Source organism: Pseudorasbora parva, chromosome 1, assembly GCF_024679245.1.
Source record: "Pseudorasbora parva isolate DD20220531a chromosome 1, ASM2467924v1, whole genome shotgun sequence".
NCBI classification, from domain to species: Eukaryota; Metazoa; Chordata; class Actinopteri; order Cypriniformes; family Gobionidae; genus Pseudorasbora; species Pseudorasbora parva.
In genome coordinates, this window is record NC_090172.1 from 47,819,050 (window position 1) to 47,835,396 (window position 16,347).

General features: G+C 39.1%; 1 protein-coding gene across 2 annotated transcripts in view; it reads right to left on the reverse strand.

Annotated features, from left to right (window-relative positions):
- The window catches only part of ppp2r5b (protein phosphatase 2, regulatory subunit B', beta), a 33,310-nt gene that overhangs the window by 11,486 nt on the left and 5,477 nt on the right, over positions 1-16,347 (reverse strand). For both annotated transcript variants that reach the window (XM_067443614.1, XM_067443622.1), the window contains exons 2-7: positions 12,416-12,612; positions 10,018-10,119; positions 9,784-9,876; positions 6,084-6,214; positions 5,912-5,971; positions 4,085-4,193 (exon numbers count right to left, since the gene is read on the reverse strand). In XM_067443614.1, the coding sequence (XP_067299715.1) occupies positions 4,085-4,193; positions 5,912-5,971; positions 6,084-6,214; positions 9,784-9,876; positions 10,018-10,119; positions 12,416-12,612 (692 nt within the window). The remainder of the gene's footprint in view (positions 1-4,084; positions 4,194-5,911; positions 5,972-6,083; positions 6,215-9,783; positions 9,877-10,017; positions 10,120-12,415; positions 12,613-16,347) is intronic.

The following is a 16,347-nucleotide window of genomic DNA, read 5'->3' on the forward strand; positions in this document are numbered from 1 at the left end:
GCACGGGCTCGGGTAGGGTCGGGCTTGATTTTTTGAGCCCGATCTAACCTCTATCCCACAGTCACCAGATCTCAACCCAATAGAGCATCTTTAGGATGTGGTGGAACGGGAGCTTCGTGCCCTGGATGTGAATCCCACAAATCTCCAACAACTGCAAGATGCTATCCTATCAATATGGGCCAACATTTCTAAAGAATGCTTTAAGTACCTTGTTGAATCAATGCCACATAGAATTAAGGCAGTTCTGAAGGCAAAAGGGGGTCAACCACAGTATTAGTGTGGTGTTCCTAATAATCCTTTAGGTGAGTGTATAAACCCAGGAATGTGAATTTTAGAGGGCAACCTCGCCAAAAAAAAAACACATTTTACCCCTCAAACAAGAAAAAAGAATTTAAGGATACACAGAGTACTTACCACGATCATAATTTCTGAGATAAATAGTAAAGGCGAATGCATATACGAACAAGTTCTCCGTTTAGGTTTAGAACAAATTCAACCAACCTCCTTTGATGGGAATGATTACATTACTGTTTATCATCTGTCCATCATCGTCTAAAGCCCGCCCTGACAATTTCATTGGTCCGAACAGTTTCTGTTCGGGCATAATTACTCCTCTATGGATCAAGTCCAGACCGATCCCACCCGAAGTGCCCGAGCTCAACTGTTGTAAGCGGGGCTAAGTTCGACTGACATCCAGGCTAGTGATTGTCTGGAATCCACTCCTTAATGGGGGGTTCTATGTCACGCCTGCCAGCCGGAGTGCCTCCTGTCTTTATCGTATTATGAACTGCGGTATAAGCTAAATTTAGTCAATTTCAAGTAAATATTAAAATTTAGTACATGAAAATTCTAATTGAAGATAAACATGCATTTATATTTTAGGAAGTGGGTCCCTTTCAAGGGGATCGAATTCCTGCCCAATAGGCCACATCACTCATACAGTACATAGATACATTGAAAATCGGGTTGCCAATACAATATATTTAAGAGATTTCAGCATAACAACCAGACTCAACGTTTCAAGAAAGCAACTTAGAGCAACATGAAAAACCTATACATAACTGAATGATGACATCCTTAGTCTGCACACACATGCTGCATTTATTTCCAGATTAATATATTCCCTGAAGAGGAAAGAGTCACAAAGCACCTGAGCCTCAGAGATTACAAGCAAAAGAGTGAGAAAAGGATGTTTTTTTAAAGGGAGGTTACACGAATGTGTTTGTGTGTGTGCTCATGTGATTTGGTCACAAGTGTATGTTTTTTGTTGCCACGGAAGCCCTTCTGCACTGTTGCCTGGGTAAGCTGCTAGGGTGGTGATGGTGTGTGTGTGTGTGTGTGTGTGTGTGTGTGTGTGTGTGTGTGTGTGTGTGTGTGTGTGTGTGTGTGTGTGTGTGTGTGTGTGTGTGTGTGTGTGTGTGTGTGTGTGTGTGTGTGTGTGTGTGTGTGTGTGTGTGTGTGTGTGTGTGTGTGTGCGTGCGTGTGTGTGTGTGTGTGTGTACGTACTTTGGAAGGGCTGATGTCACATAAAACCTCTGTCTTTCCCCAGGGGCTGAGAGCCCTGTTAACTCTGTTTTTTTTTCTCTCATTCTTTTTCCAACAAGAACATCATAATTATCCTCTTAGTTCTCAGTCTATGTAGTGCTTTACAAAAAGGTTCAGATGTTTCGCTAGCAAGGGTACGTTTATGTGCACTGTCTGAATCTTTGTAGAAGATAATGGAAGCCTGTTATGCCTAAAGTTCAAATAAAATCTCACAAATATCCCTCACAAATGCCACTTCATATGTCTTAATTATAACTTTATATCTTACAACTGCAACTTGTTTTAATCATAATTGCAGCTCTATCCCACAATTTTAATTTCTTTGTAATTGTAACTTTATATCTCAAAATTGTTCATCTAAAAACTGAAACTTTGTCATATTTGCAACTTTATTTTTCATAATTCTGACTTCATAATTCTCAATTTATTCTTCTTTTAAAATTGATCTCACAATTTTTTTTTTTACTCTGAGGTGGAAGCATAAGTGTGTGTGTGCCTAGTATTCCCTATGTTATGGGACCAAATGTCACCACAAGTATAGTAAAACTAATAATATTTTTATTTTATGGGGACATCTTTTTGGTCAACATGAGAAAAACATCTTATAAATCATTTATCACTTTATAAAAATGTAAAAATGCAGAACGTTGTCTGTGATGGGTAGGTTTAGGGGTATGGTTAGTGTTCGTTGATAGAATATACAGTTTGTACTATATAAAAATCACAATGTCATTGTGTGTGTGTGTGTGTGTGTGTGTGTGTGTGTGTGTGTGTGTGTGTGTGTGTGTGTGAGTGTGTGTGATGTGTGTACATGTTTTTCTAGCCTGGTGAGGACTTCCAACCTGAATGCACACAGACTCATAGGGACTCCTGTCACCGTGGGGACCTAAATTGAGGTCCCCATGGGTACAAAAGCTTATAAATCATACATAATGAGTTCTATTGAGAAAGTAAAAATGTAGAAAGTTTCCTGTGATGGGTAGGTTTAGGGGCAGGGGCAGTGTAGGGGGATAGAATATATGGTTTGTATGGTATAAAAACCATTACGTCTATGGCAAGTCCCCACAAAGATCGCGCACCAGACGTGTGTGTGTGTGTGTGTGTGTGTGTGTGTGTGTGTGTGTGTGTGTGTGTGTGTGTGTGTGTGTGTGTGTGTGTGTGTGTGTGTGTGTGTGTGTGTGTGTGTGTGTGTGTGTGTGTGTGTGTGTGTGTGTGTGTGTGTGTGTGTGTGTGTTCGTATATTTGTCTGCCTGAGAACCACCCATAAACTGGCCAAGGTAAAACTAAGATTAAATCTAAACACTTTACAAGGCTTTGGTATGTTTTGACTTGGCACAAGATAAAAATCCCATACCCGAGAGACACCTCAGTGAAAATATATCCCCTGGTGTCACTCAGTAGTTTGAGGCTCAATGGGACTAAGCTCTAATCATCCAGGATAAATCTCCCAGACTTATATCAACCACTCACCATTAGTTCCTATGCAAACAAATAAAATAGTAACCAAATCACAACAGCCGCAGGTTACACAAAGGGCAAAAGAATCAGTGAAATGCACACTTAATGCTGGTGACAAAACCATTTATATAAATAGAGTTCGGTATTTAGCCTTTCATCTTGCTAAGAGCTCTCTAGAAACGTGTGATGTTCTGAAGAAGCCTTGAGGGAAGTGTGATTAAGGATTTGGCTGCACTGTCCTTCTGTTTCTATGGAAGCTACATAAAAAAAGTCTGGCCACCCAAAGGCATTCCCTGGGAGAGCTATATATGCCCTTGTGGCGAGTAAGAAGCATAAACAGCCCGGAGTGTGGGCACTGAATTATGGATGGGGGGATATTGACAAGGGAAAGGGCGAGTGTAGGAATGTAGGACAAGCACTTTCAGAATACACACTTATAAACATATACAAACAGGGAGTACTAATATTACAAAAGCACTTTTCAGACATAGCATGCTGTTAATATGAGGAATAATCTGCTGATTCTATTGAAATAATGTATGTGCAATACAGCTCAAAGGATTGGGGTCGGTATGATTGTTATGCTTACCAAGGCTGCATTTATTTGACCAAATACAGTCAAACAAAAAATACAGTAAAATAGGAACATCTTGAAATATTATTATGATTTAAAATGATCGTTTATATTTATAAAATGTAATTTATCCCTGAAATGGCAAAGTTGAATTTGTCTTTAGGGTCACATGATCACACTCCGGGAAAATGTTTTACTGACCACAAACTTTTGTATGTGTATGTATTTACACATACACACACAAAGGCGAGATGAGTTCAGACTTTAATGCAGTGTCCCCAAAATTACTCCTGGACATTAAATATGCATGTTATTGTGTATAAATGTGAATTGATTCTGGCAATGACTTTTAACCAACTGATCATTTTTTTTGGATGTATAAAGTGCATTTTCATTAGTATTTAGCACCCCCTTGTGGTGTGATATCACATTACAGTTCATTGAGTAACAGCATAATATCTGAATGTGCATCCCCAGTGTGACTGTGTCTGGGCGTCTGACTCTAACCTGCGCATGAAAAATGGAGAGAGACTTGGCAGTGTGCAGGGGGATCAGGACCCTCACCAGGAACTGCTTGTGCTCTGATTTGAGAGGCAGAGCAAAGCCATTTATGATACTGGAAAAGAGGAGAGGAGAGGAGAGGAGAGGAGAGGAGAGGAGAGGAGAGGAGAGGAGAGGAGAGGAGAGGAGAGGAGAGGAGAGGAGAGGAGAGGAGAGGAGAGGAGAGGAGAGGAGAGGAGAGGAGAGGAGAGGAGAGGAGAGGAGAGGAGAGGAGAGGAGAGGAGAGGAGAGGAGAGGAGAGGAGAGGAGAGGAGAGGAGAGGAGAGGAGAGGGTAAAGAGAAAGGGGAGAATAAACAGGATTAGTATCAGTCGTCCTGATGATTCTCTGGTACACTCATTCGACACATTATTGTTCATCAGTTAATCCCCCGCTAAACCCCCAAACATCCTTCCTCTCTTTCTGACTGTCTCCTCCCTTCTTTCTTTATCTCTCTCTTTCAATTCTTTAGCTTTATCTTTGTTCTTTCCTGTTATTTAATTCCATACCATCTATACTGTCTTTTTCTGTTCCTCTCTTTTATTCTACAATCGACTCTCTTCCTTCAACTCTCCTTTTACATAATCTTTCTCTAATTCTACAAGTTAGCTTCTGTTATAATTTTAACTTTATTTACTCCACTTTACTATGCTTACTTTACTATTTGGCACAAATGCATTTGAAACAATCGAATAAGTCAAACAGTTCAAAAAAAAAAATATCTCTAAATAAAAAATGCATTTGATTTAGAAGAAAAATCTATTCCCAGGGAAAACAGGTAAAAACTGTTTATATATACTGTTGGTAAAATTTCTGTATTTTATGAAATATACATTATAAACTATATATATATATATATATATATATATATATATAGTTTAAATATTATTATAATATTGACATTTAAATATTTCAGTTTTACAGATTTTAAAATATACATAACTATCCTACAAATATTTTCGTTATTTATTTATTACACATTTTGTATATATATAATTTTATATATATATGTTATATATTATCCTTTCCTGAATATATATACAACTCAACTTTCTTTCTTTCTTTCTTTCTTTCTTTCTTTTCTTTTCTTTCCTTCTTTCTCTCTCTCTCTCTCTCTCTCTCTCTCTCTCTCTCTCTCTCTCTCTCTCTCTTTCCCTCGTTCCACCTCATTCTCTCTTCAGTAGTGATCAGAGAGATGTGTGGGTGGGAGGCACTATAAATACTACTGGCATCAACCTGAATTTAGACCTCCATCCCCAACACTCTGACTCATTCCTCCCCCTGGTTGTCTCTCTTCCCCTGTTTCTCTCTGTCAAAGGTTTGCTTTGTTTATTCTATTACACACACCGAGACATAGGCACCATTTTGTGTACGTTGAACCCAATATGCAAAGCAGCACTGGTTTCGCTGAGAACATGGCTGTGAATAACATGGCTGGACACGCTTAAGATGGGAAACATGACTGGGGAACAGGCAGCAGGTACATGCTGCCAGCGCTGATGTCGGAGATGTTTGCTAAGTCTCTGAATCTCCAGCTCACACACCATAAAGCATCTCTCCAGTAATCTGCTGCCACATTAAGTTATGTAAAACTATAATTTAATCAATTCAAGATAGATTGTAAGATATTACCTTAAGATGTACCTCCTAACACTGGAAACAATGACTAAACCACAGGGTTTCTAACCTTATAATCTTCTAATTTACATCGGTTTGCAATATTAACATTATATGAGCTGATTTTTAACACAAATTTAGTGTGCTTTCTATTATGAGAGTTTGAAAGAGTATCTACCTTCCCAAAATTTCCAGAAGTTCAGCAACTCCATTGAAACGCTCAGATTCATAGATGAACCTGCAAGGTTAAAAAAAAAAGTGTTGACGTTTTAAAGACGGAAGAAAGAGCAGTTATTGTCTGTGTAATATCAATGCTAGTCATGCTTTTTGTGTATATGACTGTGTCTGACCTGAGGAAGATGTTGTTGATCTGTTTGCGGATGTAGGCCCTCAAGCCCAGGAGTTTGCCATAGACACGGTGAAGGATAGTCTTCAGATATTCTCTCTCTCTGGGGTCCTCACTGTCAAATAACTCCAACAGCTACATCCACACACACACACACACACACACACACACACACACACACACACACACACACACACACACACACACACACACACACACACACACACACACACACAAAAGCACACACGTCAGCCTTTGCACTTTATTAAAAGCACTAGTCATATATGTCCTGACACCTAAAGGGATACTTCAACACTTTTTCATATTAAATTATGTTATTCCCTAAACTAAAACAAGTTGATACATACCTTTTTCTTCTCATTGCGTGTACTTAATCTCTTTGACACGCAGTGACGATCTGATAGCATTTAGTTTAGCCCACTAAGCCCAGTTCATTCACTATGGTACCAAACAGAGAACAAGTTAGAAGTGACCAAACACCTCCACGTTAAAAAGTCACGCCTGATACATCCTTCCTCACACACAGATGTGATGGAAGATTTTTTAGGCATGACTTTTTACTGCGCCGAGTCAAAGTACTCATTTTTATGTATAGTTAATCCGCTTAGAAAAGCGCCACGTTTTATTTTGTCACCATACTAGGTGGTTCAGCTATTTGTGTAACTGTATTTAAATAGGGAAAATGTGGAGGTGTTTGGTCACTTCTAACTTGATCTCTGTTTGGTACCATAGTGAATGAACTGAGTAGCCTGGATGTCAGCCGAATTTAGCCCTGCACACAACATTTTTAGGTTGGGCAGTTCGGTCTGGCCTCGCTCCATAGAGGAGTAATTATCCCCGAACAGAAACTGTTCGGACCAATGAAATCATCAGGGCGGGCTTTAGACGATGAAGGACAGATGATAAACAGTAACGTAATCATGAACGTCATCAAAGGGGCTTGGATTATATTTTTTCGAATCCTAAACGGAGAGCTTGTTTGTATATGCATTCACCTTCACAATTTCTCTAAAAATGATGATCATGTTGGGTAAGTACTCTGTGTATCATTAAATTCTTTTATTTTTTTACACCACGGGAAAGGTCGTTTATTTCAGCGTGCGTGCAGACAGGGTTGCCAAGTTTTTACAACAAAACCCACCAACTACTAGCCCTAAACAATAGCTTCTCGGGGGGGTTTCCGGAAATTTTTATTTTTATTTTGACAAGGATGCCTGCTAAAATTCGCACTCATGGGTCTATATATCACATAATAGTCGCTTCAACCTGCGGACATAGAAAACAACCTGCGAAAAAAAAACGCGGACTTGGCAACACAGTGCAGTTGAGCTCTGTTGACATTTGACAATGCGTCGCTTCGTTGCTCTGATTGGTTGTAGGTCTGTCCAATTGAGGTCTTTCCTCGTTCGGTTGAAACACGCCTCATAATCACAGCCCAATGGAGCAGCTTCAGACTCATATTCTGACTAAAATTGAGTATGACCACGACAGGCTATGAACTAGGCTTAGTGGGCTAAGCTAAATGCTATCAGATCGTCACCGCGTGTCAGAGAGATTAAGTGCACGCACTGAGAAGAGAGAGGTATGTATCAACTTGTTTTAGTTAAGGGAATAACATAATTTAATATGAAAAAGCGGGGAAGTATCCCTTTAAGGGGAATGTTTATGACCTTCCTAATATTGTGTTGGTCCCTTTTGCTCCCAAAATAGACTCCATATGGACTCCATTAGACCCCTGGAGGTTTGCTGTGGTATCTGACACCAAGATGTTAGCAGCAGATACTTTAAGTTCTGTAAGTTGCGAGGTATGGCCTCCATGGATTGGACTTGTTTGTTCAGCATATCCCACAGATGCTTGATTGGATTGAGATCTATGGAATTTGGAGGCCAAGTCAACACCTCAAACTCGCTGTTGTGCTCCTCAAACCTTTCCTGAACCATTTTTGCTTCGTGGCAGGGTGCATTATCCTGCAGAAAGAGCCACAGCCACCAGGGAATACCGTTTCCATTAAAGGGAGTACATGGTCTGGATCAATGCTTAGGTAGATTGTAAGTGCTAAAGTAACATCCACATGGATGGCAGGAACCAAGTTTTCCAGCAGAACATTGCCCACACCATCACACCTCCCACTGCTTGCATAGTGCATCCTGATGCCATGTTCTCTTCAGGTAAGCAACACACACACACACACACACACACACACACACACACACACACACACACACACACACTCAGCCATCCACGTGATGTAAAAGAAAATGTGAGTCATCAGACCACGCCCCCTTCTACCATTGGTCTGTGGCCCAGTTCTGATGCTCATGTGCCCACTGTTGCCGCTTTCGGCAGTGGACAGGGTTCAGCATGTGCACCCTAACTGGTCTGGTTCTTATGCTTGTCCATTTTTCCTGCTTCTAACACATCAACTTTGATGACAAAATGTTCACTTGCTGGCTAATATATCCCACCCACTAACAGGTGCCTTGATTGAGATAATCAGTGTTTTTCACTTTAACTGTCAGTCGTCATAATGTGTGTATATATATATATATATATATATATATATATATATTAGGGCCGGGACTTTAACGCGTTAATTAAGATTAATTACGCAAAAAAATAAATAACTAATAAAAATGATATTATAAAAATGATATTATAACTAATAAAAATAAAATTTTAACCGCACTTATTTTTGCACCACGGAACGTTTTTCACTGAATGAGTTTCGATGGACCGATTATACTGGAACACCAACTAGCGTTCACGAGTCACGACAGCAACAAACCATAGTGAACATGAACGAAGAAGCTGATGAGACCCCTTTGCATGGCCCCTGTGGATGGGAAATTTTGTTTTAAAAAATGAAAGGATGGAAGCGTCGACAAGAGCATGGTTGTGTGTAAGCTATACAACAAGGAATTTGCGTATCACCGCAGCACATCGAGCCTCAAATATCACAAATATGCTTTTGCTAAACTTAATGACAGACATTGCACTGGTCTGCTGGACTGAAATAAATAAACAATATTTTGTTGATTAAGCTTATGTATTCAGTCATTATTCAATGGTATACTAAAAATCCATATGAAAAATTACTTCTCACTGTTCTCAGGTCAAATATTTATATGCAATTAAAATGCGATTAATTTCGATTAATTAATTACAAAGCCTCTAATTAATTAGATTTTTTTTTTTATCGAGTCCCGGCCCTAATACATATGTGTGTGTGTGTATATAATTTGGTGCTGTACATAATATATGTGTGTACTGTGTATAATTATTATGTATATATAAATACACACACTTGCATATATATATATATATATATATATATATATATATATATATATATACAGTATATACATGCAAATATATCTTGAATACATAAAGAAGTGTGTGGTGTATTCAGCCATATACACAGTATACACACATTTATATATATATTGTATAAAGATATACCTTTATTTTGGATGCGATTAATCGCGACTAATCAATTGACCACTAATACGAATATTATTAATTAAACTGAATTATATAAATTAAACATATGCAGACTATATATACATAAATACATAAACACACACATAGATATACATGCATGTATATATTATGCATCCTTGTAGGTATAAAAGGGTTTACAAATGTTAAAAATCATGCTTCTACGCCTGTAAAAGCTCTGTACCTGAAGAACAAACTTCTGGTCCACGTAGCGCTTGGCAAGAGAAGGCTGGAAATCTGGACTCTCAAGAAAGCGTAAAAAGAATTCATACACCAACTAGATGCAAAAAAAAGAATAAGAGGGAAAGAGAGAGGAAATGACATCAGAGCTGGGACACAAGCTATAAAAAAACTCATAATGTCAGTGTATGTGTTAGTGTGTGTGTGTGTGAATGAGAATGAGAGAATTGACATGTACCTGTAAGTGTGGCCAGGAGGCTTCCAGAGCTGGTTCATCCTCCTCTGGGTCAAACTCAGGGTTCTCACTGGGTGGGAGAGTTCTAAAAATGTTCACTGAGATCTACAGGAAGAAGAGGGGTTGAAAAGTTCTGTTTTAATAAAGCATGGACATCATATGATTGCTTCCCCAAAGCAAATTACATTAAAGGTGTCATGAACTGGCTTTTTCTAATTTTTTATACTGTTGTCTGAGGTCAACTAATGATGTTTGTGTGTTTTTTACATTCAAAAACATCATAACTAATAAGTAATAGGCTATTTTCTACACTGGTTTGAGGCTCTCTCCAAAACGTTGGGTTTTGATGGGCGTGCTGCACTGGAGACTTAGAAGTAAACGCCCAAGGCCTTGGATTGGATTGTATAAGATGTGCATATTTAATGAGCTTAAGCTCCCCTGTCAGTTCAGTTCACATGAGAAAGGAGAGATTGAGCGAGATGCGGCAACCGGAATGATTCTCTCGAACACAGGGCTCGTAAACGTCTTTATAAAAAAACACAATGATTTATTTATTTCTCATCAACCCCGCTATTGATTGGACTGTTTTTTATATTACACATAGCCCGCAAGATCGGACGATATAAGCGCAAACCGCGCACACACACACGTTCGGCGCGCCGGCCTTCAGATGTCAAGTCGAGATTCGAGAGAGAGTATAGCAGAACGGGAACGGAATACAATGAGATTCATCGGCCTGCCGGGCTTTGCGAGCCCTTGCCCATTCGTGTCCGAGTCCAGCATGATAAATGTATGTTTCTGTTAGACACGGACACATAATCAAAACGATCTATAACAATGCAGTATTATGTCACATTTCAAAACACGTTTTACTCACATACGTGTGTTGCACCATTCCTGTCGGATCCAAATCCAGCATCGACCGGAGATTTGTTTACAAACGATCCCGCAGTGAACTGAAGTGAACATGTCTTCCCCACGTGAGCTGAAGTATCACACATTCCTAATATTACGATCCGAAGGAAGCTTATGCAGCGACTGTGTTCTTCCACAATATCTTGCTTGCTATCTTCCACATGTTTATTGCTGCTGGCTTGTAAGTTGTGATCGACCGATCAGCTCCATGAGTCGGTGGGCAGGGCTACTAAATTACACGTTCTGTATAGGCGGTGTTTCGTCGCGCAGTGATGTAAGTATAAAGCACAGGACCGTTTGCTGAGCCTGGTGTCTATAAAAGCTTTTCTTTGACTAACAAGGAAGTTTTCAGACTTCCAGTTTCAAACTTAGAGGATATTCTTATATTACCATGACCTTTTATATATCAAAAGCTGTAAATGATATTGTTTCTCTGTGCCTTTATCGTTATAGCCGTGGTGTGAACTCTATTCTTTTATATTGAGAATGATTTTTAGAAATGGAAGCTCTAGGGTAGTTCTACCTGGAAGACTCCTATGTCACGTCATTCATTAATTATCTATCTAGTCAATCATTATTTGTCATCTGTAGTATATAAGTTCTGTTCCCACCCATTACTACGTTCGCAGATACTGACGCCGCCGTTCACCCCCATCCCCCCCACCACCACCAGGTCGGTCCCTGTCCATACAGTGGGGGTAGGCTCCGCTCCTGCCTTCATCTTTAGGCAGGAACTGCAAGCATCCGTACCCTCCGGATAGGGGCCTACGCCAAAGAACTGTATCACTTCATATATGATACTCATTGTAAACAACTGTAATTAAATCTTATTCAAATGTTATTCTCGCCTCATGAGTCTTTTGGGTAAAACTATCTTTATCGTTATCTTTATAGCTATCGTCCTTGGTGTGAACAGGCCTTCTTTTCAGTGGTGCTTTTCTTTGCAACAAACTCATTATAGACTTAGCCTTTATTCTCAAAACTTACCGCTATTTGCCTTGCACAGTTGCACTTATTGTGCCATATGTAAGTAAATAGAATTTCATTTTTAAAATATATTTTCTTACATTTTCAACTGATCAGAGCAACCATTATTGTTACTTTATTTGCATAATTCCTCTAGGAAACAAGGGGCTAAAACAAACAACGCTGACAGCATATGCAAATAAAGAGCGCTATCAAATGACATAAATTCATTCTTAATGAATTCCTCCCTTTGTCTTTCACATCAAAACATAAAAGGACCAGTTAACAAAAATCAATTGCTCCCCAATTAAGGTGTTTTTGTATTTCAGCTACATACTGTACAAAGCTAATGTAGCTAAACACAAAGAAACGTAAATGCTTCTGAGTCTTTAAGTGCACTTTAGTGCATTGGAGATCCTGTGCATCCCTCAAAATGATTTATCTCCCTCTGCCTCTTCTGCTCTTTTATCAAATCCCATCCTACTCCATCACTTTTTCTCTCTTTCGCGATTCATCTCACCATCTTAATGGCCTCTGGGTAAAGGGGTTCGATGAGGACTCCGCGACTGGTGGCCACGCTCTCCACAAGCTCGTTCAGCGCAGCGCGTTTGATCTCTTTCCCCTTCAGGTCGGCGACACAGTCCAGAAAGTCAAAAAGCACACAACACTGCTGCAGCTTCTTACAGAACAAGTCATGAAGTTCTGCCACTGGAGCATCTGAGGGACAGGAAGGAGAGGAGATGTAATTGAATATACATATATACACAAATATACTGCACATTTACCATGAGCTTACTATATTTGTCCTAGTATAGCTTGAAGCTTCCCAATAAACCAGGCATTTTATACTATGAATTTTGTTAATTTTTATGTTTCTCTGCTGTAATTTGCTTTGAATAAAGGCATCTGCAAACATATCATGGTAAAAACCATGCACATAAATATAATATATGACAATAACTGTACCATGGTACCCCCACAGTACTTTTTTTGAAAATGCTAATACAAAGGTTCTACATAGAACCCTTGGGTTCTTTACTCAATTTTAAACAACCTTTATAGTCTTAAATGATTGCATAATACTGTCAGGTTTAAAGGGTTAGTTCACTCAAAAATCGTGGTCTTCAAACCCTGAAGACCTTCGTTCATCTTCAGGACACAAATGAAGATATTTTTGATGAAATCTAAGAGTAATAAACACTTTCAAGGCCCAGAAAGGTAATCAAAACATCATTAAAATCATCCATGTGACTCCAGTGGTTCAACCTTAATTTTATGGAGTGACGAGAATACTTTTTGTGCGCAAAAACAAACAAAACTAACAACTTTATTCAACAATTACTTCACATCTATGACAGTCTCCTATGCAGTTTACAATGTAAATACAGCGCAGCTCCTGCGTCCTCATCACACGCATGCGTCGTGGTGCTCATGTGAACAGCATTGGCTGCCGTAGAACTCAAAAGCGCTGCACTGTGGCATAAACTGCCCTATTTTGACTTGCAGCCAATGAGTAAGCAAGATACAGGCCAGTAGGAAGGACAGGGAGGAGTTATAAACCAGAATATCAGTATTTTAATAGATATATTTACAACTATATCAAACAGAAACAAAGCACAAACATTTGATTGATCAGCTGCAACAGCAGCACATTGCAAATTGTAAATGCATTGCATTTATGTTAAACTCTCTTTGCAGAACACTATCATTGCTCCCTGTGTCTCCAACCATTTCCTCCTCCATAGTCTTATTTTCTTTTTCTCCTTTTCGCAACAAATAAGCGCACAGACAATTTGGATTGCAAGATTTCTGCAATTTTTTTAATAACAATTCCAGCCTGACGCACGTGCGATCTCGCATTATGAAACGTAGTTTGCGGACAGGATAGAGCTGTCGGCGATTCGTCCTCTTGTACAGTCATGCAATGTGAAACCCCCTGTTGCAGATACATTGTGCAGTCTGAATACAGCAGCAACTGATGGCTGGCCCAGATAGTCATGCAGTGTGAAAAGAGCATTGTTCCGAGAAGTTTGAAAATCGTGCAATCTGAACTCGGCATTACACAGACTACACGAAATTGTTGAATAATGTTGTTGTTTTTGCGCGCAAAAAGTATTCTTGTCGCTTCATAAAATTAAGGTTGAACCACTTGACCAATATTTTTGGGTGAACCAACCCATTCAAAATAATATTTTCTTCTAAGAGTGTAAAGCGACACAATATAAGAAACTTTTGGGTCCCCATAGAACCTTTTGTGAACAATTCTTTAAAAAAAAAAAAAAACATTTTGTTTTCTTAGTGTAATTGAAGAACATTTTAATCATCTTCAGAGCCTTTTCCCACTATAAAGAACCTTTTGTGCAAATGGAAAGGTTCCATGGGCATGAAAGGTTCTTCATGAAGCCATCAATGCCAGGACAGAACCTCTATTTTTATGCTCTCCAACAGCACAGTTACAAGACCCTTGGATCTATAGAGTATATTAATGCAGTTTTCTTGAAGTGGATGGACGGGATGCTAATGAGAAATGAGTGGAGGCGTCTGGTGCTAACAGGATTAGCGGGTGCTATCTTTAACCCTGTGCTGTCTTGGCCCTCTGCGGACATAGCGCCTCGGGATGCAATAACCATGACAATCCACTCCATTCATCTGAAAACTCAACACAACTACATGCCCTCCTCTTCATGTACATTGCAATGTGAATCTCTCTCTCTGTGTCTTTCAATCTATCCTTTCCTTTAACTTCAGCTTGCTACTTTGTACAATTACTCGACATTAAAAATGGATAAGTCTTAACATTGTCTGCAATAGCTAGAGTCAACCAAGTAGGTTAGTGCAGCAGGTAAGGTCAAAGGAGACAGATAGAACAAGAAATAAAAAAGTGCAAATGACGATTGCTGAAGTGATTGTGAAGAAAAGAGGCTGGTGTGGTTGTTTGTAGACAGGGGGAAGCATAAGGTGCAAAAGAGCTTGACACAGCCACAGCAGTCTGAAAAGAAAAACTAAATTATCTAGGGAAAAGTGTGAGAGAAAGAGGGTGGAGACACGAGGAACTGGAGATGCACAGAGAATTTGACAGCACAACAAAACTGACAGAATGAATAAAATTAATATTTGAAATGAACTTAAATCCTGGAAAGAATGTGAAAACTATAATGATTAATTGAAGAAATAGCAATAATTTAAAGTCTAAAGTGGAATGATATCACTCCAGTTTAGACCAGTCACTAAACATGCTGTAATATTCAACATGCAAAGCTGCTAAATATAGAATGGCCAATAAGCAACAGTGGGACATAGAGAGAGAGAGAGAGAGAGAGAGAGAGAGAGAGAGAGAGAGAGAGAGAGAGAGAGAGAGAGAGAGAGAGAGAGAGAGGAGAGGAGAGAGAGAGAGAGAGAGAGAGAGAGAGAGAGAGAGAGAGAGAGAGAGAGAGAGAGAGAGAGAGAGAGAGAGAGAGAGAGAGAGAGAGAGAGAGAGAGAGGAGAGAGAGAGATGCGAGGGAAAGAAAACAGTGCAGAGAGCAGGAGATGATGTCATCCCTCTACCCTGTTCCTCTCCTCATGATCTCCTTTTACCCCCTCCTCTCATTCTCATTCTATCTGTGGATCTCTTTCTGTGGCAGTGTGATTTTAATGAGTGAAGTCTTTCTGTTTAAAGAGTTATAACTGTGTTTGGCTGTTGAGCTCCTGTATTTTTGAGCCACCACAACCCATAAAAAAGGCAGAGCAAAAATACTGCACACCAAAACAGCAGTTTTGAACTGCCACGTCTCACATGAGAATTTTTGTTTTTGTTTTTTTTTGAGGATGTGGTTTTTCATTCTTTTGTGCAGGATAATGCTCCAATCCATACAGCCTGGCCAATCAATATGTGGATGGAGGACCACCAGATCCTGTAATGGCCAACACAATCTCCAGACCTGAACCCCACTGAAAAACCTCAAGAGGGTCGCCAGCCATTAAATAAAGCCACAATGCTTGAATTGTTTCTCCAGGAGTGGCATAAAGTCACCCAACTGCAATGTGACCGACTGATGCCAAGACGCATATAAGCTGTGATTAGAAATCAGGGTTATTCCAGCAAATATTAATTTCTGAACTCTTCCCAAGTTATAAATGTATATAAACTTGTTTTCTTAGCATTAGTCAGGTTCTGAAAGGATGGCATATTTTTTGCTATCTTGACTATTTGTCATTTTCTGCAAATAAATGCTTTATTGTATGCTAACATTTCTATTTGAAATTTGGAAGAAATGTTGTCAGTAGTTTGTAAAAATTAATAAAAAAATGTACATTCCTATTAAATTCTTCTTAAATTTTTATTTTTTTATTAATTAAAGAAATTAAAGAATTCTGGAAAAAAATGTCAGTTTCAACAAAATATTAATCAACGATTTTCAACATTGATAACAAAAATAAATGTTTCTTGAGAACCAAATTAGCATATTTGAA